The sequence below is a fragment of the Acanthaster planci genome, linkage group LG10 (genome assembly GCF_054643075.1).
Source record: "Acanthaster planci isolate LZ-2023a linkage group LG10, COTS_SCS, whole genome shotgun sequence".
NCBI classification, from domain to species: Eukaryota; Metazoa; Echinodermata; class Asteroidea; order Valvatida; family Acanthasteridae; genus Acanthaster; species Acanthaster planci.
The window spans coordinates 6,504,956-6,528,011 of NC_141786.1; the positions used below are offsets into that span (position 1 = coordinate 6,504,956).

General features: G+C 41.7%; 3 protein-coding genes across 4 annotated transcripts; 1 reads left to right on the forward strand and 2 right to left on the reverse strand.

The window, feature by feature from the left end:
• Positions 1 to 318: 318 nt before the first annotated feature.
• On the reverse strand, positions 319 to 8,795 carry LOC147797707 (ficolin-2-like). The gene is made up of 4 exons (XM_087141932.1): positions 8,655 to 8,795; positions 8,198 to 8,343; positions 3,129 to 3,390; positions 319 to 2,662 (listed from the first exon to the last, which is right to left on the reverse strand). The coding sequence occupies exons 2-4, from the start codon at positions 8,222 to 8,224 to the stop codon at positions 2,406 to 2,408; spliced, it is 546 nt and encodes a 181-aa protein (XP_086998058.1). The 5' UTR covers positions 8,225 to 8,343; positions 8,655 to 8,795; the 3' UTR covers positions 319 to 2,405.
• LOC147797708 (uncharacterized) lies at positions 8,273 to 9,009 on the reverse strand. Its single transcript, XM_087142467.1, has 2 exons — positions 8,655 to 9,009; positions 8,273 to 8,343 (listed from the first exon to the last, which is right to left on the reverse strand). Exons 1-2 carry the CDS (start codon positions 9,007 to 9,009, stop codon positions 8,273 to 8,275), a joined length of 426 nt encoding a protein of 141 aa, XP_086998593.1.
• A 9,318-nt stretch (positions 9,010 to 18,327) lies between these two features.
• Positions 18,328 to 22,697, forward strand: LOC110988325 (microfibril-associated glycoprotein 4-like). 2 transcript variants are annotated; one of them, XM_087141919.1, is made up of 5 exons: positions 18,328 to 18,845; positions 19,161 to 19,348; positions 19,770 to 20,031; positions 20,284 to 20,386; positions 20,904 to 22,697. In XM_087141919.1, coding segments are annotated over exons 1-5 (912 nt in total). In that variant the 5' UTR covers positions 18,328 to 18,487; the 3' UTR covers positions 20,905 to 22,697. The 2 variants fall into 2 exon arrangements, with proteins under 2 accessions (XP_086998045.1, XP_022107395.2); XM_022251703.2 differs by having other exon boundaries at positions 18,333 to 18,845; positions 20,284 to 22,697.
• The last annotated feature ends 359 nt before the right edge of the window (positions 22,698 to 23,056 follow it).

The window sequence follows — 23,056 nt, forward strand, 5'->3', positions numbered from 1 at the left end:
GTCGGTGGGTTCGAATCCCACTGATGGCTTTTTATTTTCCCAAAGCTTGCTGTCAGTCAGTTGCTATAAGAGACGTTAAATTCACCCGTCAAATACCATCAGTACCTTAGCCTACCGGGTAAGCTCTTCTGTTGGGACTGTCCGTGAAGTCCAGGTGAGCGCCTTAGTACAGGTTCGAGACGTATGGCCGACTCGGCGGCCAGGGCTTAGGGGCTTGTCTCGTTTCCTCCCTTGCATGGTCGCTCGAACCCTTTTGGGGGTTAAATGGATGGGCAGGGAGGAAGTGCGGTGGGCCGGGAACCCGAGACCCAGAAGAGTCCTATATGGAAGCCGGTAACTGCGATTCCTTGCGAATTTCAGGAGTCCGTGCGCCTGAATGCTTGGTCAACACCGCATAACTTTTGGATTTTTTTCCCTCACAAGATTTTTTTCACTTCCCTGGGCGCATAACCCACAAGGCAATTTTCTAGGTTGGAATACAGTGAGCTAAAGGTTTGATGCTGATTTACTTCATTTGTAATCTTAATTTTCTACATTTTCGACAATAAAAGGGATCTCAACCGTGTTAGGGTTTTATTTCTTCTAAGTGGTCTCAAAAATAATTGTTTATGGTTCAGAAGTAACAGATCCAGGGGTGGCACAGTCGTTCGCAATAAAGTAATAACGTAAATATGACGGACAGCTTTGTTTTTTATCATAATAGCACTCACCCAAGTTGAGAAATCGCTCAGAAGTATCTGTCCTCATGCAGGTGTAATGTTTTTAATGAGGAATCTTCTATTTTATTCTAAAAACGTACAGTTATAGATGAAATTCCTTTTTTCCAAGTTAGCGCCATTATTCCTACTATTATTATTATTATTTATTTGACCATCACAAGAACAAACAAAGTAGAAAACGTAATGTAGTTAGAGGGGGGCCTCAGGGATACATTAACTACCATAAAAATCGTTTAGGTTCAGGTATGACTAGGAACTGACCTGGAGACCACAATCACCACATGGAGGAAAGGGGCGGGGTGTTTAAGGGGGCGAAGTCTGCTCGGAGGGCTACAAGCAGTCCCGCCGCTTTTTTTTTTTTTTTAGATATCCTTGTACATTATTCTGGAGGTCGTTCTTGTCATTTTTTTAGCCAGTGGAAAAAAAGGTTAAATTTGACAATTTCCAAGATAGTCTTGCACTGGGACGGCACGTTTGATACTGTGAACTATGATATTAAATTTTACTTACAAATGTTGATCCACTTTTTTTAATTTTCTGATTTGTTTTAAGAAAGACGGTGGCGACGTTTCACACATGACAAGAGAACAAGACAAAAAAGAAACGACCCAAATTTGCGGGGGGGTCTTTAATTCATTAAACCTTTGTAAGCTGGAGTTTGGCAGTTTCCTAATCACACTAATATCAAGCTGTAATCAAGTACAAATTCAAACATGTTTAGAGTATCGATAAATATTATACATTATGAATGCAGTCGATTCACACTGCTGTCCTCCACAAAGCGGTTGTCAAGGAGAGGCCTTTTCGAAGTGCGTTATGGGATGCACACTCGAAAATGTACCATTCTTGAACTGCGCCGTGCGCGGGAAACTGCAATTTTTCCAATTGTTTGTTTATTTTGGTTGAAAATTTCAACATTGCTTATTGCGATTGAGTGCTTGGTGGTCAAAATGATGTTTTTGTGCGGTGCCTGAAACGACTTGATAAATCAAATATCAGCAAGTTACGTACCAAAGTGCGCTAAATCGTGATAGCATGTCGACCTTAAACTTAAAAAGTGGCCTGTCTGCGGCAAACTCTTGGTGGCGCACTGTATTGTGTATCGCCCGTATTACTCGAAATGGAGAGCTTACATTACTGTTACATGATATTTGGGCACAGTGTCAAGAGTGTATACAGTCTGGAAATAATGCAGTAACAGAAAACTCGTGTTTAAACAAGCCAAAAGTTTACCACTGTAGTATTGTTCTAAAGGGCAGGGTCTGGATGAGCGATGGAGATGAGTCGAAGAGCATTCTTCACTGTCAGCGACGGACCCTGAATTTACAAGTAAGGACGCCCATCGGGGGTTAGCAAATAAAAGGAATATAAACCCAAAAGTTATTGCAACTTATTGTTTTTGTCGTTGAATGTACAGTCTAAACAGCAAAGCAGAAGGGAAATAAACATGAAAAAAAGAAGAAAGTGTAGGAGAAAAAGGAAATCAAAATCGTAACACAAGGTAGAAGGAGTCTGGATCCTTTAGGAAGTAAAATGTACGACAGAAAAGAGAGGGCATCTGATATTTTTAAACCCCTTACAACCTTGTTGGTATGACAACCCTGTTTGCAAAGTTTTATCTAAAATTACTAACGGGCTATCGACAAGACCATCATCTAGATCAACCAGCAAATTAACTCCATGAAACTAATTGCTGGCTGCCTTAATTTTCATCTCGGTTCGTTTCAATGAGTAGTAATGTCCTCGCCAGTCGGCCCAAACTACACCCAGTCCCAGCTGAAACGTCTGTCCACTGAGGTACAGGCCGTTCAAATTTGATACGTGACAGCCTGCTGCGTACCACCAGGCGCCGAAGTACTCTGAAGCACAGTTAAAACCGGCTGGACCATTGTCTCGGTCTTTAGTGGTGAATGGAAGGTTATTTTGATAAGATAATGAATCACCTGAAATAAATAGATCAGATAGCAGTCTGCATTACTGAGTGATAATAAAGGAATTCATTTTGAATGTTGGTAGTCTTTATTAAGGTATTTAGATTCAATTACTGTTTGATGAGTTGACACCTTTTCTAGGGGGTGTACACCAGTGCTGTTCACACATTCGCATCATATAGTCATTCTCAATGGAGAGTATACAGACTGCTGTAATTTTAGTGTCTTGTCATTCTGTAAATGCAACCTAAGAGCCCCGGACTGAGCCAACAATAAAGGGCCCGATTTTCTAGCAACGGGTTGTCCTTTGGTAGGAACTGCATTTTGCTGGTTCACGAACGACTATGGAATTCACACGTTGCGTGCGCGTCGCTACCAACAAAATTAACACTCCAGACCGACATGGCTCTTTTCATCTTCTGCTCAAGACAAATTACCTGTCTACTGAAATCTTTAAACTCTCACATGAAAAACCTACCAGCTGTTCCTGTATAGCCTCCCACCGTCAACTGGTAGTTTTCTCTCCCACTGGCAACACGAAACGTGTCATATTCGGCGTATCTCGTGTTGTCTCCGAAGTCCTCAAGATCGACGCGCAGTCTGTACTCGCCCTGAGCGGTGAGTCGATGCAGGTTGTCATTGCCGAGCCAGAACTCGCCGTTCAGGTCACCGAACCCCTGGCGGTAGCTCTCCCAGTCACGGTAAAAGTCAACAGAGCCGTCTTGACGCCGCTGAAATACCTACAAACAAAGCAAGAAATGCTTTCAGTGATGTAGTTTGATGGTTAAATAATTTGCAGTGAATAGATTGGAGATGTTAAACATTCAACATTACTGCAGTGGCACAGTGGATTCAAAAGCTAACGCAAATTTGAGCTCATTCAACAGGATATGGGGGGAGAACAAGTTTTATTCATGGTCGCGACGTCCTTGCTTTTATTTGCCAGTGTGCTGTTCTTAGGATTGGCTGGTAATACTTAATAAATAAATGAACTGATTACTTTCTTTCCTACTGACCCTTCTTTATCGTTTTGTAAAAACGGAGAAGAAACAAATCCGTCAGGGGGCAAGTTGCCCCCCCCCGCGTTACGCCATTACACTACTGTTAATTTCAATAAAATCTACTCCAAGACCTCCTAAGGGTGGATGAGGACGACTACATGCGTGAGGTTAAGGTTTTAGTTCAAATGATCTGTGCCTCACCCCTACCCCCAGGATATATCCTGCATGCGCCACTGTTGACGAAAAAGATAATTAATAAGAATAAGTTTGCTAATGATGATTAAAAACTTCGACCCAGTTTGCTTTTAATAGTTGAGAATTTACACTGAGCAGTCGGAGACGGACGTCCAGTTTGTTTCACCGTGACGATGAAATTACATTCTGCTATTTTGGATCAATGTCTGGTTAATTTTTGTGTTTGTTTATTTGTTGGGTTGTATGTTTGTTTGTTTGTTCTTTTACACTGGACAAGGTTTTAAGAATCACCAAAAAGATTATGGTAGGCCTATATTTTACTCTGTGTATGGGTATTTCTTATTAATTCCCACCGAGTGTATTAAAAAGTGTCGCATGGCTGCCTTTGTACAATATGCCTGTACTCAAAATATGGGTGAAAACGAAAACATTAGGCCCTACTTGAATAACTAACATCAACGAGATGGTTAATCAATCTCCAACCAAAGGCTGGAATTCTTAATTAATGTCCAGATGCTGATGAGATTGTCCAGGCTGTCAACATGCAAAGCAAGAGGAAAGCTCCTGGTGCAGATGGCATTCCAGCCGAAGTCATCAAGAAGGGAGGACCCACATGAACAGAAGTGCTGTACAACTAAAGAATCATGGAATGGCACAGTTGTTCCAGAGGACTGGAAGGATGCACAGTTGGTGATGTTGTTTAAGAAAGGCGATAGACAGATGTACGGCATGTATAGAGGCATTTTAGAATTGTATTTAATTGATCTCTGTAGTTTGTAATATGTAATGAGTTTTTTTTTTCAATTAATTAGGGCCTATTGGGTGTTATAGTTTGTATGTATATTGTTGGGATCTCATGCTATTCATGGTGACAGATGACTAAGATGGAAAGCTTGCGGTAAGCACCTGCAATATCTCTTTTTGAGTCTGTGTGGTTCTGATAAGAACCGGAGAGGCTCAACGTTTCAGACAGTGTGCTCTGTCCGTCGTCAAAAGACTGAAGAGATGCCGACAGGGAGTGGGGCTTATATGCTGGTTGGAGGTACTGGAGTGTGACGGATCCTGCTGTGTGGTCAGGTGGAACGGTGGATCCTCCTGGGTACTGATGCATGTCAGTTGGTCCTGGGCTGTGGTGGGGGAAGTTTGCCTGGGTACAGGAGACCCTGGGCGGGGGGGGGTTGAGTCTTAGGGTATAGAGGACCCATCAGACCGGGAGGTGAGGAGGGGCTGCCAGATATCGCTGATGGAGAAGCCGATGTCTTGAGGTACGGTGGGGTGCTTGGAGATTTCCAAGGCTTCTCTAATGCATCTTGGGTACCACTGTTCAATGTTGGCGATGAGGTGGGTTTCTTCCCAGTTGATGGTGTGGTCTTCGGCGTGGGAATGTTTGATGATGGCTGACTTCTCATATTCCCCCTTTCTGCCATGGGCTCTGTGTTCTTTGATCCTGGTAGGGAGGTCCCTACCAGTCTCTCCGATGTACACTTTGCCACACTGGCAGGGGATCTTGTATGCACCTGGTCGGCGGTGTGGATCTTGCCGGTCCTTGTGAGAAGTCAGCATTCCTTGGATCTTGAGGGGGGTTGTGTGGAACACCTTGATGTTGTGCTTGCTCAGGATACGCTGGATGTGGTGGGAGGTACGTCCTAGGTAGGGGAGAGTGACCGAACTAGGGGCCTTATCTAGTTGGCTTTGGGTATAGGGGACCCAACGGCCGGGAGGGGGACTTGATCTTGGGTCTTGAGTTTTGATCTGCTGGGGCTGGTATCCGTTGCGTTGGAGTGCCGTGGAGATGTGGTGGAGTTCCTTGCGCAGGTGTTCTTGGTCGCATATGTTATAGGCTCGGCGGATGAGGGCTCTGTTGACCGATGATTTGATCTTGGGGTGGTGGAAGGAGGCGCTGTTGAGGTACCGGTCGGTGTGGGTGGGCTTGCAATAAACCCGCCGGGCAAGACTGCCATCCTCCCTTCTGGACACCTCAACATCAAGAAACGAAATGTTGCCATGCCGCTCTTGTTCCATGGTGAATTGGATGCTGCTATGAAGCCCGTTGAGGTGGTCCAAGAAGAGTTGAAGCTTGTCTTGTCCGTGCTCCCAGATGACGAAGGTGTCATCCACGTACCGGAGCCAGATCATGGGGCGGTGGTCTGCTGTGGCGATGGCGGTCTGCTCGAACTCTTCCATGAATATGTCAGCTAGAACCGGGGATATAGGGGATCCCATGGAGGTTCCAGCTGTTTGTTCATAGAATTTGTCCCGCCACTTGAAGCTGGCAGAATCGACGCAGGTGGTGAGGAGGTCTTGAAGCTGGCTGGGGGTGGGGTCGGTGCGATCCTTCAGGCTGGTGTCAGCTTGGAGTCGGTCTGTTGCTATGGTGGTTGCGTCGGAGGTGGGAACGCTGGTGAAAAGTGACACGACATCAAAGCTAACCATGATGTCGCTTGGTAGCAGCCGGAGGTCTTGGATAATGGACGAGAATTCATCTGAGTTCTTGATGTGGTGCTGGGTGTTGCCAACTAGGGGGCGAAGGATCTTGGCTAGGTGTCTTGCAGTGTTGTAGGTGGGCCCTCCTCTGGAAGCGACGATGGGGCGTAATGGGGTCTCTTTCTTGTGTATTTTGGGCCGGCCGAGGAATCTTGGGCATCTTGAGTTGGATGGACGTAGCTGTCTGTATAGTTGTTCTGTGATGTTCCCAGAGCGGTGGAGGGAGAGAAGCTTCTGCTGCAGCTTTCTCTCGGTGGCTGCCGTGGGGTCTCTTCGAAGTTCACGGTAACTGCCGGAATTGAGTATATCCCTGACCTTGTGGTCATACTCAACCCGGTCCATAACTACCGTGGCGTTGCCCTTGTCCGCAAGGAGGATGTGGATGGATTTGTCTTGGCGGAGGGACTTGATGGCCGAACGGTCTTCTCTGGTGGTGTTGGGCTTGGGGTTCTTGTGCTTCCGGAGGGCTTGGCTGATGTCAAGGCGGATCTCATCGGCGGTGGTTTTGTCAAGGCGGCGGAGAGTGGGCTCAGTGGCTTGGATAATCTCTTCCTTGGGCAGGGACCGCGGAGTGAGCGCAAAGTTCAGGCCTAGGGCAAGAACCTTTTCCTCGCCAGAGGATAAGGAGCGCTTACTCATGTCAAGAAATATGTTGACCGGGTAAACCTTGGCCAGAGTTTGTACACAATTAAGACACTCAGTATTACACTCAATATCAATGGTTGCTCAGATATACAAGGAATTAGCAGTTGGTTTCACGTTTTCTTTCAGCAGCAAGTGGGGTTTTCTCAGGTATTGTTTTATCAAAATTTACCGACGTGTCGACATGCTTTGCATTGGCCAACAGTTGGGTAAACCATTCCAGTCGATAAGCATTATAAAATTATGACGGGCTAGAACTGTATGTTTGGTAATTGAACACCGAATTATCGGTGTTTAGAAGAGAAAAAAAAACGGAGTCATCCAAACTTTCATTAGGGAATCCAGATTGCTATTACGGCTTGGTTTTAGGCAGAGAATTGCTTGATTCCTCAGTGATTGGAACAATGGAAGGCATGACACTGTACTTGATTTATTATCTCTGCTCAGCAATAATTAGTTCCTGTTGTAGGTTCATAATACCAAGGATTAGAGGTTGAGGGCAAAGTCCGAAGAGAAGGAAGCATCTCCACCCTTAGGTTACTCCTCTTACCCCGCACCCTACGACCACATTCCGATTCCACTCATATTCCTGTGACCCATTCCCATTCTGCAGGCCGATCTTCCCCCAGCCTCTTGTTCCTGTCCAAATAGAGAAGAAGGGAACACCTGGTTCTATGGCCCACCACCGCAGGGATAAGACACCACTGACGCGGCATGCTACTTAAAGAACTAGACAGACGCAGAACTGCCGTACGCCACGTCACAATATACATGTATTTTCTCGATTGTAGGTTAGGGTCAACTTTGGCTTTGGGCAAAATGTTGGGCAAATAGCTCCCCTTTTTTATTCACAATGTAAATTAAGCTCTTTATAGCTGATCATAGCCGTTACCGTTATCACGAAGCAGTTTCGATATCACAAAAGAACACCTATCTTTCTAACTGATTTCGAATAATTGACCTCCGTGTTCACTTTAATTACTTGGTTGAGGCAAAGGTTTACCTCCCGAGGAATCAGTTAAGGGTTCTTACCTCCCAAGGAATCAGTTAAGGGTTCTTACCTCCCAAGGAATCAGTTAAAGGTTTTAAATTAATGCTTAAACTTGTTCCAAAATTGACATGTTTACATTTTTGAAAGAGGAGAAGTTCCTATGGCGATTTCTAAAAACCGTTTGTTTGTTTTTTCGAAATCAACACTTTTTGTAAAAATGGTGACAATAATTACCGTCCATCCGCCTCCATCTGTGTCCATATCACAGTACACACTGAAAGGTTCTTTTTCATCGGCTGGTTGAACTGTTTACACGCCACTGGTGGTCTCACCGTTTGCAAAGGCTTCGGAACAGTCCTTCGGGTGCAAAGGAGGGATGACTGAAAATCACAAAAGCAAAGTACAGTGATCATCCACGTCATTATCGAATTTGAAAATTTACAAGAAATCATTAACCCTTGAAAGTCTCAGCTCCGCAGAAATTCACTCATGAATATAGGGCCATTAAGGTTCAAGAGTCAGATTACAACTTCAAGAATCCTAAGAAATATGCTCAATCCTGGCAGAATATAATTGTTGCTAAAACAAGTAAGTGAAATTTAAACCCCTCCCATAATTTTAACAATGATCAAAAAGTCTGATGAAGGCGATTAGTGTAGTCTGTATATTTGCCCCTGAATCACGAACCTACCGGATTTGTTTCTCAGAAGCTCAGCAAGCTCTCTGACTGACCCCTTCAGCTGGTCCAGCTGCAGTTTCATGTCATTCAATTCCGTGGACACGTCATCTACTTTGCTAGCGATGTTTCTTTCCAGTTGAACCAGTCGGGTGGTTGTACTCTGTAGTTCATTGGAAACAATTTCTTGGACCGTGGTACAGTTACAGGCGGTCCCGCAGTATGCTGAACCATCCAGCGGGTTGCCGTTTTGCTGCCAGCGGACTTGTTGAGCCTCCCTGCTACCGGTGGGATCGTCGCTCGCCGTAATGGCGGTGAAAACCCCGAACATGATGAATGCAACAACAAGAGTCTGCCGAAAGGACGCCATGGTGAAAGCTTACTGCACCGTATCTCATTGGAGAATGGTTTTAAGCCTAGATGCCTACCATTTTATAAAGATAATGTGTAACCCTAGCCTTAAGCTAATACTGTTATTGGTGATACTTTTGAGTGCGCAAAACATTTTTTTCCGAAATGGAGACACAAAGACTGTCAATAAATATGGAACCATATTAAATTAAGAAACCATCTGCTTAAAAATATCAAATGATACTTACCCGGTTTACCATAAGATGATACAACGAGATGCAAGATTAGGTTACGTACTATGCTTGTTTTTGTTCCCATAGTGTAATTTATGGAGTTCCGAGTCACAGATAAAATGCCCAGACTGCTCTTTTACTTTTGATGTTCTGGGGTCAGGAGTCCACAGTTTTTTATTTCATTTGTATACATAAATTAAACATTTAGAATTGAACAACATAAAGTTTTAAAATATGTTTCTGGAATACATAGTTTTCAGATTAACCATTACACATTTCGTCTTTCATTGGAATAATTACAAAACATCAAATTTTAACCATTACATATAATTGAGCATTGTTCATATCGTTTGCGATTGGTTTTGATACTAATGAAACATCATAGTCCATATATACTTGTTATTTTTATTTATCAAAATGGCCTACAAATAGTGTTGGCAGATGGGGCGGGTGGAGGAAAAACGAAGCCTCGTTGTGCAGCGGCCACCTTTCTTGGTGGACAGTCTCGACAAAAGTGCCACACCCTGGGATTTCGCACAGGCATTAGTGTACAGTTAAAAAGCACTTGACCATAAACGCCTTTGCTCGTGCATATTGAGCAAAAGCTGTTGCGTGATCTTCTTCTGTAGTTGCTTGGTGAAAGCAGAGAATGAACACTTTTTCCTTCTCTGATAAAGACGACTCGTGTCCCATAAATTCGATTAATGCTGTTTCACACGTAATCTGTTCTATTGTTCCTTCTGTTCCTAGACAATGTGCATACAAGTATGGAAAACGTATGATCTGGTGAACCTATGCCGTGCTGCTCATAAAGTATTTTTTTAAATTTTGGTTACATTTTCTCGCAATGCAAACCAGTTTTTCTTCGTCCTTATATTATGTATATAAGGGAAATGCACGCCTCGTTTATTGTCCATAAACCGTGGGTAGACCGAAGAAATTTGCTCGCGTATTCCTTTGGTATTATCTTTATTTTTTATGTTGTAACAAAAACAGAACTTGCGTTGTAGGCCTATGATAATAAGCAAACCGACCTGGACCGAAAGTGTAATAATTGTTCGCAAATCACAAAATCCTACCCTGGCATGGGATGGTGAACATTTTGGATAAAGGAAACTGAGTGTTCGCGTGCTACTTAAGATCCTTTTCCTGCCACACGTTTGCCTCAGACCCGATCATAGATGTTTCCCGGGGGAAACGACTTTTTTTCTCCGGGGGAAATATTTCTGAGGGAGGCACTCATCAGCTTTGTAGTAATAAATATTTAAGAGAGTGGATTATACATTTGAACAGTGTCGATTGTGAGTCTCATTTTTCGGTTTTCATCCCCTTTTATCCCTTGTGTTTTCCGATGTTGTTTTGCCTCCCCATTTGAAATTTGTTCCGGTAGGCATAACAAATATGTTTATGCGTGCGTGCTTAACACGGTCTTCGTGGTTTTTGGTGACCGAATTGGCCCTTCTTAAATGACCTCACTCTGGCCTGTTTTCCCTGAGTTTTCAAGCCCCCATGAGCGCCGCATGTGTTGTACGTGGTACAAAACGGAATTTCATTCTGGTTTATAATGCATTTTTTGCATTATTTGCGGCGCGAATCTAACGGTAACGGCCGATCGTATGGTTCGATACATGCATTTGCACAGAAAAATGTTCAGAAGATACTTAGCTTACTTGTAATTGACCGGACGCTGAGGCCAGTTTTTTCAGTAATGATCTGTCTTCAATAGACTTCTTTAGTTCCTGTTTGAACCAGAAAGCCTCTAAAATCTGGAATTTCCTTGGAGTAAAGTTCCATTCCAAACACTTTGAAAGACAGGAGAGTATCGAGTCAGTCGACTGATTAAACGGTCCATCACGAGCCCATATTTGTGTAAAATGCCAACTGATTGTTATTCAAAATACAGCGGGAAAGAAATTGTCTTATGCATACCAACTGAGGGCGCTATAGTTAATGAGTATGTTTAGGAAAATGAATCCTATTGTACCATATTCGCTAAAATTTCCATCCCCATACCACGGAGTCTCTTTTTCACCTGAAGCCTCTCGGCCTTTTTCCTTTGAGCACCATACACAGTACACTGAGTGTACTGAAGAATTTTAATGCGGAACATCTCAAGAGTTGTTTTACGATATATAGATTTTGAAAATAGGAACGGTTAACTTCATTAGATGCGTTGGGAAAACTTAAAGCCTTTGCAGTGAGTGTCAAAATCGAAGGTACGTTGCCTAGACAAAAGTCGCAACGGATCTCATAAAACAAATGCTTCTTAAAGGACTAGAAAATAATAGTTTGTAGTTCCTTTTCGATAATGAATACAAAGAATTTTCAAGACTGTGCAAAAAATGCAAACGAGACTAAACATTTTCTTGAAAGGTGAACGCCACACACCAAATTTTCATAAATGTTTAAAACTTTTTTTCTCTAGTAACCAAATTTGATAAGTCGTCTGTATAAAGGAGTATTTTTCAGGCTGAACTCGTTTGGGAGTAGATTCATCTGCCCTAAAAATATTCCATGCCTCAGCTCAGGTTACATTCAGTGGGAATGGTACTAAGCATAATGCAAGAAAAGCATCTGCTGATCGACAATTTGTTCCCAAATGAGCCATAACTTGACTGTGAGAAAATGTAATTAACCGGTGTTTTAGGTGTTCCGTTTGTGCCACTGTCGCCCTCTAAACCTTCCCACAGCACCATCATTTTAAAATTCTACTTGAGGGGTTTCTGAAAGGATCTTAGTCTCTCCAGCTATGAATAATTTCTTGCACAATGTCAAATGTTCCCTTTCACGAGCGTGCCACAGCTAAAACATAGAGGCCAACATAAACACGGAATCCGTGGACTTAATTATGCGCCATCTTGTTGTGGTCTGACCAATCGTAGTCGTGATTTATGTCCGACGTGTGAGCACTGAAGTCCGACAAGGGTGCACGTGCGTAATGATGCCCGCAGCTAGACAAGTTTTGCATGGGAAAGGACAGACCTTGTTTTTATTGTCCGCATGCCCAATAGGAATGGTTTATTTCAAAGATAGTTTACTGACAAAGTTTATTGGAATTCAAATCGCTTTTTAAACTCTGCCTTTATTTCTTATATAATGGCGTTGACTCGACTGGACAACAATCTTGTAAACACAATTTATTCTGAGCTCTTTCCTAAACAAGGATTGTACCACTAGAACATTTAAGCGTAATGGATTTAAGAATGGAATATGAGAAACAGCAGTATCTTTTCTTTTCTTTTTCTTCCGTCATCCTTGTGTCTGTTATTTTAACATAACCGCGGCTCTAACACGTGTTCCCTTACACAATTCCCATCTCTATTCAGAGTTCCGTATTGTATCTCAGTTTAACCTCTCTAACCCTACCTCCGCCCGTCTAAGGGCATGGACTGATACTTGACACTTTGTGATGGTCAATACACGTTGTGGTCTGGTTTCCTTTTTAGCAGGAAGTTAACCTAGTAAATCGAATAACGTTTCGAATAACACGACAGAAACTTGTCTCAGCCAACATGCTCGTACCCGAAAAATAGAAATTATACCCATATCAAAGTCCAAGACAGCATATTGTTCTTCAAAACCTACTACTTTATTTCATTAGTTCACTACATAATTTTCACACAAACCATGAAACATTTTCGAAGCAAATCCTATTGGGGAGTTATATTTTAGTCTAGCGGGTCACATAGTTTGTATTACACACTGATTAATAATATCTTAATAGAAAACATAGCAAATGTGACATCAATATTGAGTCATTAATTTGAGTATAAACTCTCAGTAACAACCACAGCAAGTCAATACGTTAGTATTTCCTCGTTTTCCACTCTATGTCCGTGCAATGCACTTTTCTCAGCCCGTTCAGGTTTTTTAATTGGGCTTGGTTTATCCATATCGCACAAGAAGATTTCGTTTTGTTTTGTTTGGAATGTTTTTGACGTGGCGTATGGTATGTTTTATGATGCGTTGTGTTCGGTTGAAGTGCGTTACCTATTTGTGTTGTCTTCGATTGCCATGAGTTAAATGCAAAAACAAAAACCAACAAGACGGCTAAAATTTATTTCAGAGGATGAGCCTTTATAAATATGACAGGAAAAAGAGATTAAAATAAACTAAATTCAGCACTATGCTGACGTGTCATGCGACTCCCCATCAATATTTAAAACAGACAAGATTTCATGCTGTATTCAACTTCATTAAATTAAAATTAATTTAGCATGATGGAAAGAAAATGAATTACAATTAATGAAAGAAACGGACATCCTTATAGTCCGTACAGCCACTTCACATATGCACAAAGCCTTGTGAGATTTTGCAAAATCACTTCTCAAAGAAATTACCTCCCCCCCAAAAAAAACAGTTTGAATCCCACTCATGGGTATTCAATTACTCGCTCTTAACATCACACGCAAAACCTCTTGTGTGATGTTGCATAATCCTCTGTGCAGTCATTTTTGGGGTGTCTCATTAGAGAGGAAAACGTTCCAGATGCCATTTTTCAGTGTCAATTTAAAGAATAGGTTTTAGTATGAAGTGATTGAGTGGCTTTTGGCATGTTTACCTTATCAAATATGGAACAGATACTTCAGATGATCATGTAAATATGAAATAATTCACTAATTGCTCTTATTCCACCGCAATCCTTCGCTATGGTTGAGTGGTCATCTACTGAATAATGGAACAATATTCGTAATTCAGTGTTATTCCTCTCCCATAATGTGAGTGTTCTTGTTACATGTTCTTTGATTTCACATGTGCACTAAACGTGTTCCTTTATACACAATTCCCTTTTGTATTGAGAAACATGTTTTTATATACAATGGCTGTCGTGACTGAACTCTTTTAACCCTGTATCCGCTCGTCTAAGGGTATGAACTGAACCTCACTCTTTATGGTGGGCTACCTGATTTCCTTCTTAGCATGAAGGAGCAAAGGTACAAAGCGTATCGAATGAAATTTCCGCTCACTTTTCGGTCTGGTGAAAAAAATCATTTGAAGAATACAGTTCACTCTTCAAACAATGTATTATATTACTAAAGTTAGTAACATTATATCCCTGGAGAGAATTGCCGTGCATACCCAAAACTTAGAGGTATTTAGGGTATCCGTAAAACGACCCACTGCAAAACGCTTGATGACCTCAAAGATAATAGAATAAAGTTAATTTTAAATGGTTGTTTCAAATGGTTAAAAAAAAGACTAGAATAATTATCTATCTTGTACATATCTTAACTTGTACCAAGAAGCATGATAAGACTTCCGGAGGTATACGTCGAGGGTTGAATGTTAGTGGCGAACCATGTGTCTGGTTTTAACATTATGGTTTCTCCCAAATTTACGATTTGAAATTTTACTTCCGTGATCTTTTGCGGGAGGGTCGTTCATCAGAGACATCCTTGACTAGGGCACTGATTAACACTCTGTAGTCGACTACACGGTTTGAATTTGACCATATAAATTTAAACACGAGTGCAGACACCCAAACAAGCCAGAACATCATTCACACGCACACATAAAGTTAAAAGACGTTTGGGAGATTTAAAGCTACATTTATTAAGCCATCACTAAGGCCCGTTTCAGGCGTCGTGCTTCTGCCGTGTCGAGCTAAATTGAACTTGGCGCGGCAGTAGCGCAACATAAGCACGGCGGTGGTTTCAAATTAACGTCAAACTTAATTTAAACTATGTAGTCTAGCTTAAATACATCCAATATGGCGGACCAACACAGCAAAAAGGGTGGCTTTGTTCTCTTAAATAAGATTTGAGCTGCTAGAAAAAAAAATTTGCTGCAGCAGATACTTCTCACTCAGGTATTGCTTTCCCGCAGAAGAGCCCTTATATTGTGTGTTATAGCTCTTTGCTGACATCGCTCCGAGAGAACATGACAGTGCCTCGATCCTGCCGACGCCTCAATAGAAACATAATCAGACATCATTGACATTGTCGTCGTCGTCGATGTCGTCATTGTCTGTCGAACCTAATGTACATGTTTTGTCGTCCTCCGCCTGTGGGTGCAGTGTCCCAATTTAAAGGAATTTCTCCGCCAGGCCGAGGTGCACAAAAAGTACCCCTACAGATGCTTTCAAACAGAGGGGTTTGTTTGAGTCAAGAAATGGTGGGATTGTGTCAGTATGGCCTAGGGATCATCTCTGTAGATTCAGGGGCACCCATCGGGGGGGGGGTGAGTTTGTTTTGGGCGGATAATTAAAAAATTCATTGGTTAATCTACTAAAAATTGAAAATCCAATGAAATCTGAAGGTTTTTTGTTTGAGAGGCGTCAGGGACTTCAGTTGCCTGCCATGGGGCTCCAAACTTGGTTGATTTTAAAGGCTATTTTCAATGGAGCTTGAATTGGTTCAGTGCACCCCTGTGTATCGTGCGTATCCTCCATTTAAGTCGCCATGTTTGTTGATAGTGATAGTTTGTTTACATTTCCTTCCTCGTACGCTCGTTGGAGCATGCGCATTCCGAATTATGTGCGCCAACTTCGAATTGAAATTGTATTCGACACGGCAGAAGCACGACGTTTGAAACTGTGCCGAGCTTGTGCCATTCAAAATGGCAGAAGCACGGCAGACCCTGTCTTGCTAAGTGCTTCTTGCCGAGCCAAAATCAAGTTGCCGAGCCGAATGGTTTCAAACGTCGTGCTTCTGCCGTGCTAAATTAAAAAAAATCAATTTATTTAAGTTCGACACGGCAGAAGCACGTCGCGACGTCTGAAACGGGCCTAATTCTGCTCAAGCCTCAACATAATTCTTGAGCCAATTACAATGTATTATTGGGCATGTCTGTCATATGACATATTATATGAAAAGTGTGCCTACTAACGCTACTCGAATTGGGTGGAACAAGTGTGCAACCCATCAGCTCTCTTCAGAACGATTCAAACTTATTTCTTGCGAACAGACATCCGAGAAAAAATTTTCGTAAGATAAAACAAATTTCTGGTATCATGTTTCCGGCTTGCTGGTCTCATATTATGATCATTCATCCACAACAGGTAAGAAATACACAAAACTCTTACTTAAGAAACCACATTATTTTGGCGACATAAATTTGGTATATTACTGTATGCCTAGGCTTGAGACCTTATTTTAGTTCCAATAGTAAGTTGAGTTCTTTCCACTTGTTTGAGTAACAGTTACATGACTGAGGTGATATAAACTGACAACTGCTTGCACTTCATTTGGCGTGCTGTAGAGTCACGTTCACGATGAGTTACAACCGCAGCACAATATCGTCACAACGGCTGTAATTTCGATTCTCACAAGGGCCCTTAGGCGTGCTCGCCTGAGCTCATAGTTTAGAAACACAGGACGTGCCCCCGGTCGTATGTACACTTGCATCCAAAATTCCGTATTCAAAGTGGAATGCATTAAGACTGTACATAACTACGTTGACCGTTTCTTTGGAAGAACAGGCAAATGCTGTTCATCCAAACGGATCGATGAATTCTTAAAAGGAAACTATGAAGTAAATCCATAGAAATAGGGTTTACTCTTCTGACGCCACAGTGGTGGTTTTCCTACAAGTGGCATTTATAACTAAAGGCGAGCATGCTTAAGGGCCTTTGCGATAAAGGAAAAAATCACAAAATGTTAAAAATCCCACGCAGCTATCAGACCTCTAGATAATAATAGACGTACGTTACTAAATAGTTTACAAAATGCTATTTAGAATTAAGGGACCACAAGAAAATTGAGGGGAATCGAAACCAGTAAATGGGTGTCATTTTCTGCTAACTGTGACCACCCATACAAGTTGCATGCAAAATGGGAGTGGCCTGTATACACAACGCAAGTGATCTGGAGGCAGCACAAAGACTGGCCACTAAGTCTTATAATACCGGGAAAGCAACATTTCTACGTCCTACCACTTTGCAATCGACTGCAAAAAATTAACTGTTAATCACTTTTGTCAAAATCCCTAGTTGGAGGATTGATCATTCACTCTCAGGACGAGGTCATCTACTGCGATTAAAATCCTCAGACTTTGAAAAAGTTTCATAAATACCTTAAACAGTTTAGCCATCCTGTTACATACCCGGTCTTTTAGGTTAACAGTAATTAAAAACAATTAGTCCACGTGAAATATTTCAAAATAACAATAAATATGTAACCATTTCAAAAACATCTTAAATTTCATATTTACCCATTAATTGTGACCCCAAAATGAATAAAAAGATCCTGCATTTCCCCACCCACAAAAAACCCCTTACCAGCTGTTTTGCAAACGGTAGGACTTTGTCTTTTAAGCTCTACCTGAACTAACATAGTGTTTATCTGTGGGCCAAGCTACATCAACCACAATGTGGTCTATTGAAGCGTGCGATGCTGCACATGTTGTGCGCAATGCACATTGTACATGTCAGCACTCTGGCGATGACGTCATTATGGGAACGCAAACGACCAAAGGGGGGGTTTTTGTGGGTGGGGAAACGCAGCATCATTTTATTCATTTTGGGGACACAATTAATTTACGATTTTTCGAATTGGTTACATATTTTTTGTTAGTTTAAAATGCTTCACGTGAACTAAATGTTTTCTATTTCTTCCTTTAACAACCCTCTTGTTAGTTGAAGAACATAACCAGTCCAGTGTGTGATGGTGGTGTGTTGTCTATATTGACTCCTTTTGACTCTCAGGCTAAAACGGTATTTATGGATGGGAATAAATGTGTGATTAACCGGTCTTAAGCACATGCTTAAAACCAGCCTGGCACACGTGCATAGCTCAAGTAGCATGAACCACACGCGTACCAATCTCCACATAAGGACATTGTTCAAGACGTTCCCAAGAGCATACTGTACTCCATAAAAATGGTTGGAGAATCGTTTGAAATGTGCAATTATTGAGTATGCTTTGACTTTCTGACTAAAAAAGGTATTTCTGAATGGGAATAGGGTAAATAATGCTTAGCTGTAATGTTTAAGACTGGGCCCTAGGGAATGGATACTGATAATAGCCTCGCTTGCGGCTTAGGTATTTGTCACGTCCATTCTCCCCATCTTGAAATTTGAAGACCACCCAGGCACACGTTTGTTGTCTTGATAAATCCAAAGCGTTTACCGAGTTGCCGTCAAATATGCAAAGAGGCTGGCCTGGAAATGGAAGTTCATTGTTGAAGGCTACTTCAATCGGTCTCCAGTGTATGTGACCGGGATTGGTTAATAAAGGAAGAGCACCGACCTTTGTCTTTATAAACTCGTCAACATAAGAAGTGACTACCAATCTTCTCCCAGATATTGTAAAGTCATCTTTCAGCATGAAGTCGGTTCAGCATTTTCCTTTCCTTGCATTTGTCATGTTCGGCCTCGTCACCACGGTCACGGTTAATGCACACCCCATTATTTCGAGGGGGGCTCCACCTGTCTATGAGCAGCATATAGTCATAAACCCACTCGATGGTCCCTCGTGCCCCGGGAGCGGTTGTAACTGCACTGCGATCCGAGAAATTGTTGCAGACGAACTACAGGACACGAACCTTTGGCTGGCCAAACAAGAAGCAAAAGTCGGTAACAAGGTAGACGGTCTGTCTGCGGAGTTAAATGGCTTTAAACTGCAGCTAGACCAGATAACTGAAACAGTCATTGAGCTCTCCGCGCTCCTGAGAAGCACGACAGGTAGGTTTGCAGTTCATTGAGGAATAATTCATTGGATAAATTGTGCAGGATCTTTTCAAAATTACTAGGTCAGACCTGAACATCCGCTGAGCTGCCTTTTGCGTCATTTATTTTCCTCCAGCATGGAGCAAATGGGTTGAATTTCAACTACCGTTATAGGGTTTTATGATCCTTGTAGTAATATTCCGCATATGGAATTTCGATAGCTGAATATTAAGTAAAACTCTACCATAGGTGAGTTTTTAGGCACGATATATAACTTCTTCGATGTTTTTCAAATCGATGAACATGTTGCTCGTTTTTTTTTAATTGCAGCTGTACCTGTTACCCCTTCAGTGCCCCCTCATACGCCTTCAGTGCCCCCTCTGACGCCTCACAAGGACTGCTCCGACGCCTTGGCAAACGGTGTGACAATCAGTGGTGTGTATACGGTCCAACCTGCAGATCACGAAGGTCCTTTCAAAGTGTACTGTGACATGGAGACAGACGGTGGTGGATGGACGGTATGTTGTGCGTAGTTATTAGTTAGCGCTTAAGGAACTGAAAGCCTGCTCCCCAATCTCCGATTTACTCACCCTGTCATCTGCTGGTAGGGTTGTGCTCGGATAAAATGTGATATATATACAGACCAGATTAATCGAAGAACATTATCAGCACCGGTATACATTATTTCTATGAAATCTTTGGATCATTAAAAGGTTGCATCATTATTTTCTAGTTTTTACGAGAAGTGATGCTGCTAAAGTGTACATTTGTATAGATAATTATACATAAATGCTTTTGTGATGTAATTTACTCACACACGGTGTTGCATAGCCTTATATTTAATCAAATTTTGGTACAGTGTACTACAATTAATACGAGACGTCAGATCCGCAGGATGAAATGCGAGAGGGTAATATAGAACATTAACTTTTTTTACAGGTGTTCCAACGCCGTCAAGACGGCTCTGTTGACTTCTATCGTGACTGGGAGAGCTACCGCCGGGGCTTCGGTGATCTGAACGGCGAGTTCTGGCTCGGCAATGACAACCTGCATCGACTCACCGCTCAGGGCGCGTACCGACTACGTGTCGATCTCGAGGACTTCGAAAACAACACTGTGTATGCCGAGTATGACATGTTTAGTGTTGCTGATGGGAGTGACAACTACCAGTTGACGGTGCAAGGCTACTCCGGAACGGCTGGTAAGTTGTGCTGTTTTGTTTTACGAACTGCTGTGCACGGGAAATGGGTTTCAACTACGGAATCTGAGTATGGTAATATTGTAACATACCTGACTACTCCATTTAGAATTATATTCACGTGTGACTGCACAATGTACTCTTCATGAAAATATGAGTTTCGGAAATGCTCAGTAATAACTATGATTATCAGCCTAACGTGTCTTCATTGTTGTAAATTGCCAATGTTATTATTATCCTACCGACTGATTGCAGGTGATTCCTTGTCATATCATAGTAGTTATCCCTTCAGCACCAAAGACCACGACAACGACGTGGCTGGTTCTGAGTGTGCTTTACTTTACTCCGGTGCTTGGTGGTATGTAGAGTGTCACTACTCAAATCTCAATGGCGTGTACCTGAGTGGGCAGACGGATGTGTACGCTAAGGGTGTGATTTGGGTAACCTGGAAAGGGAATTTCTACTCGCTGAAACGTACTGAGATAAAAATTAAGGTAGCAATTTATTAGCTTAGTGAAGTTAGGGTTAGGGAGAGCCAATTTGTTCACACCACCTTTTTACTTTTGTCGAAATGTCGTGATTCCATTTATCAAGCACTTGCAAGGGAAATGGAAGTAGATTGCCTCGTCCGTGTTATACATTTCAGAAATACGCTATCAACTTCAAATCCCATCGTTTGATTTCTTTCATTTTACAATTTGTACCCCTTAGTGGTCACTTAGTTATTTCATACATTTATGAGACAGTGTGATCACTTGTGTACTTCTCCCTGATTCCCATTTCTTCAATTGCTCCATCGCCTTTTGTACCCATAAGGAGAGTGTGTAGTTTGTAGATCTGACTTTTGTAAAATAACATTTTCTCTTTGTGGACAGAAATTCCCCAGCGCTTTGTAACATGTTGAGTATGATCTCGACCGCGTCAAGCCTCCTATATCAAGCAAAACGGTAGTTCTGAGGTAACTGTATTAATCCTCTTTGGAATATTACACTTTGACTAGTGTGCTCGCACAGATTCAATGAATTAACGAGGACGTCACTGTTCTTTTTCTATAAAAACAGAATTGCGCAAGACAAGTGTTACACTATTCCCTCTCATGGATAAAAAGATTATAGGCAGGTAGTGCGTACATATGCGCTGGTCCTACCGGGGTGTCATTTGCTGGAGGACAGACACACAAATGCGCGTGAAACGTGATCAAACAAGACGGGATTGCAACAGAGAACGGCGCTGTCTCTCCAATGTGCGTGAACAGCTGCGTGGTCTGGATGTTTATTTCAATTCGATTCGTGTGACTTCATCATGGACCTCTGATTATAAGATCTCACTAGATGAACCGTCAAATTGTCCGTTAACTTCTAGTTCAACAATGCCCTGTAACTTTAATGAGCGGTGGGTTTGGTTTAGACTAATGTTACGTCACTTGTACGAGTCGGATGTCTCCTTGCTCATTAAGTTAGGTCATGTGCAGGGATACGTTTTGCTTTATTTATTTGCACGTCCAAGAGAGACCACGAAAAAAGCACCAAGTCATTTCACAGTGAATAGGCGCGTTTGTTACCGTTTGTGTTTTTTTCCATTCGTTCGAATGTATGAGCTCACATACTGACTCGTGCAGGCAACCTTGTAGTCTATTTCTGAGCCGCCAATGAGGTGACTTTTAATCAGGACAATAGAGAAGTTCGTCAAAATAGTTTATCAGTTCATGAAAACAGAAAGTTTGTTTACGATTAACAAGAAAATAACGTTTTGCCTCAATATTCTGAAATTATCGATTTTCTATTTGATTTTTCATCTTGTGAAATCGCACTCGATATGTACACGGTCACTGCACGTCAATGTTCAGTAGTATCCGTCAATACTACTGAGAAGTAGGCCTATTCCTTGAAGTTTAAATGGCAAGAGAAATTCTACAGCGTACAAACGTAGATTCCTCACCCAATAAAAATAAACGCTGAGGTGAAGTCAGGTTTCAGTGTGCCATTCCGGATTTCTGGTCATGCATGAATCCTCGCGGTAGTGTTGCACACAAAAACATATATCATATAAACATGTACAGTTTCCATTTCCTGATTCAAATTCATTTAAAGTTCAGAATAAAAATAATGATTATTACTGCAGAATTTTCTGATCAAAAGTAAAGTTAACCGTTTTGTAGTGAACATCGTGGGAAAGTAAAATTTCAAAGCAACGGTATGTCACATATTCACAACAATCTAAGATTGAATAAAAATGCGTTTACACAGAGGCCAACATTTCCCAGCTATTGAAAAAGTGAGTAAGTTTAATTGGCTTGATTTGTACATTGCCACTTCTTTCATGATTATTATGTATTTCGCACTGATTACGGTTTTAGTGTCCAGCAGTGAAAAATCCCACACATTGTTTGGCTGATTTTAAATGGTTAATTTAAGCATGAACTACTAGTATTAAGCACGGCAAGCTGAAGTTAAGCAAGACAATTATGCAGAATATAATATTGCAAGTACAGATAAGATTTAAAATTTAGTTTCTGAATATAATAACAGTACCCCCAGGCTGTATGAAGTGTGTTCTTTTTAAAACAAGAAATCTGTTTTTAAAAACAAAGCATTTACAAATTAATTCGCTTAAAGTTAATATTGCAAAAACTGTAGCAGCTAAATAAACAAGCTGATTTTATCTAGATAGTCCTATTTTCAGTGCATTGTGCCGTTCATTAAGTTAATTATGTTTGTATTTTAGCTGGGATCCGTTCAACAATGTCAATATTTCTTCAGCAAAGGATAATAATTGATTTCGAAAAACTAATCCTTTTACCATAAGTCTGATGACAGTAATTGAGACAATAATTGGAATTAATTTAATGGTACGACTGTACAATCTGACAAAAGGGGGCAACACTTCATGAATGTCATCCACTGAACTGTGAAGTCCCTTCAACGTCAGCCGATACCGGAGCGATAATTATGTGGTACAGTTTGTCGAGAAGGTAATTTGTTTTATGCATTCATATTACGTGTGCCAATATCGTTTTCTGTCAAGCAAG

Coding starts and splice junctions, on each gene's coding strand:
- LOC147797707 (XM_087141932.1), bottom strand. CDS start 8,224: ATGGACACAGATGGAGGCGGATGGACG. Junction 3,391..8,197: donor CAGATGGAGGCGGATGGACG/GTAATTATTGTC, acceptor CTTTGTTTGTAG/GTATTTCAGCGGCGTCAAGA. Junction 2,663..3,128: donor AGGCTATACAGGAACAGCTG/GTAGGTTTTTCA, acceptor TATTTATTTCAG/GTGATTCATTATCTTATCAA.
- LOC147797708 (XM_087142467.1), bottom strand. CDS start 9,009: ATGGCGTCCTTTCGGCAGACTCTTGTTGTTGCATTCATCATGTTCGGG. Junction 8,344..8,654: donor GCTTCTGAGAAACAAATCCG/GTAGGTTCGTGA, acceptor TGTGATTTTCAG/TCATCCCTCCTTTGCACCCG.
- LOC110988325 (XM_022251703.2), top strand. CDS start 18,488: ATGAAGTCGGTTCAGCATTTTCCTTTCCTTGCATTTGTCATGTTCGGC. Junction 19,349..19,769: donor CAGACGGTGGTGGATGGACG/GTATGTTGTGCG, acceptor CTTTTTTTACAG/GTGTTCCAACGCCGTCAAGA. Junction 20,032..20,283: donor AGGCTACTCCGGAACGGCTG/GTAAGTTGTGCT, acceptor GACTGATTGCAG/GTGATTCCTTGTCATATCAT.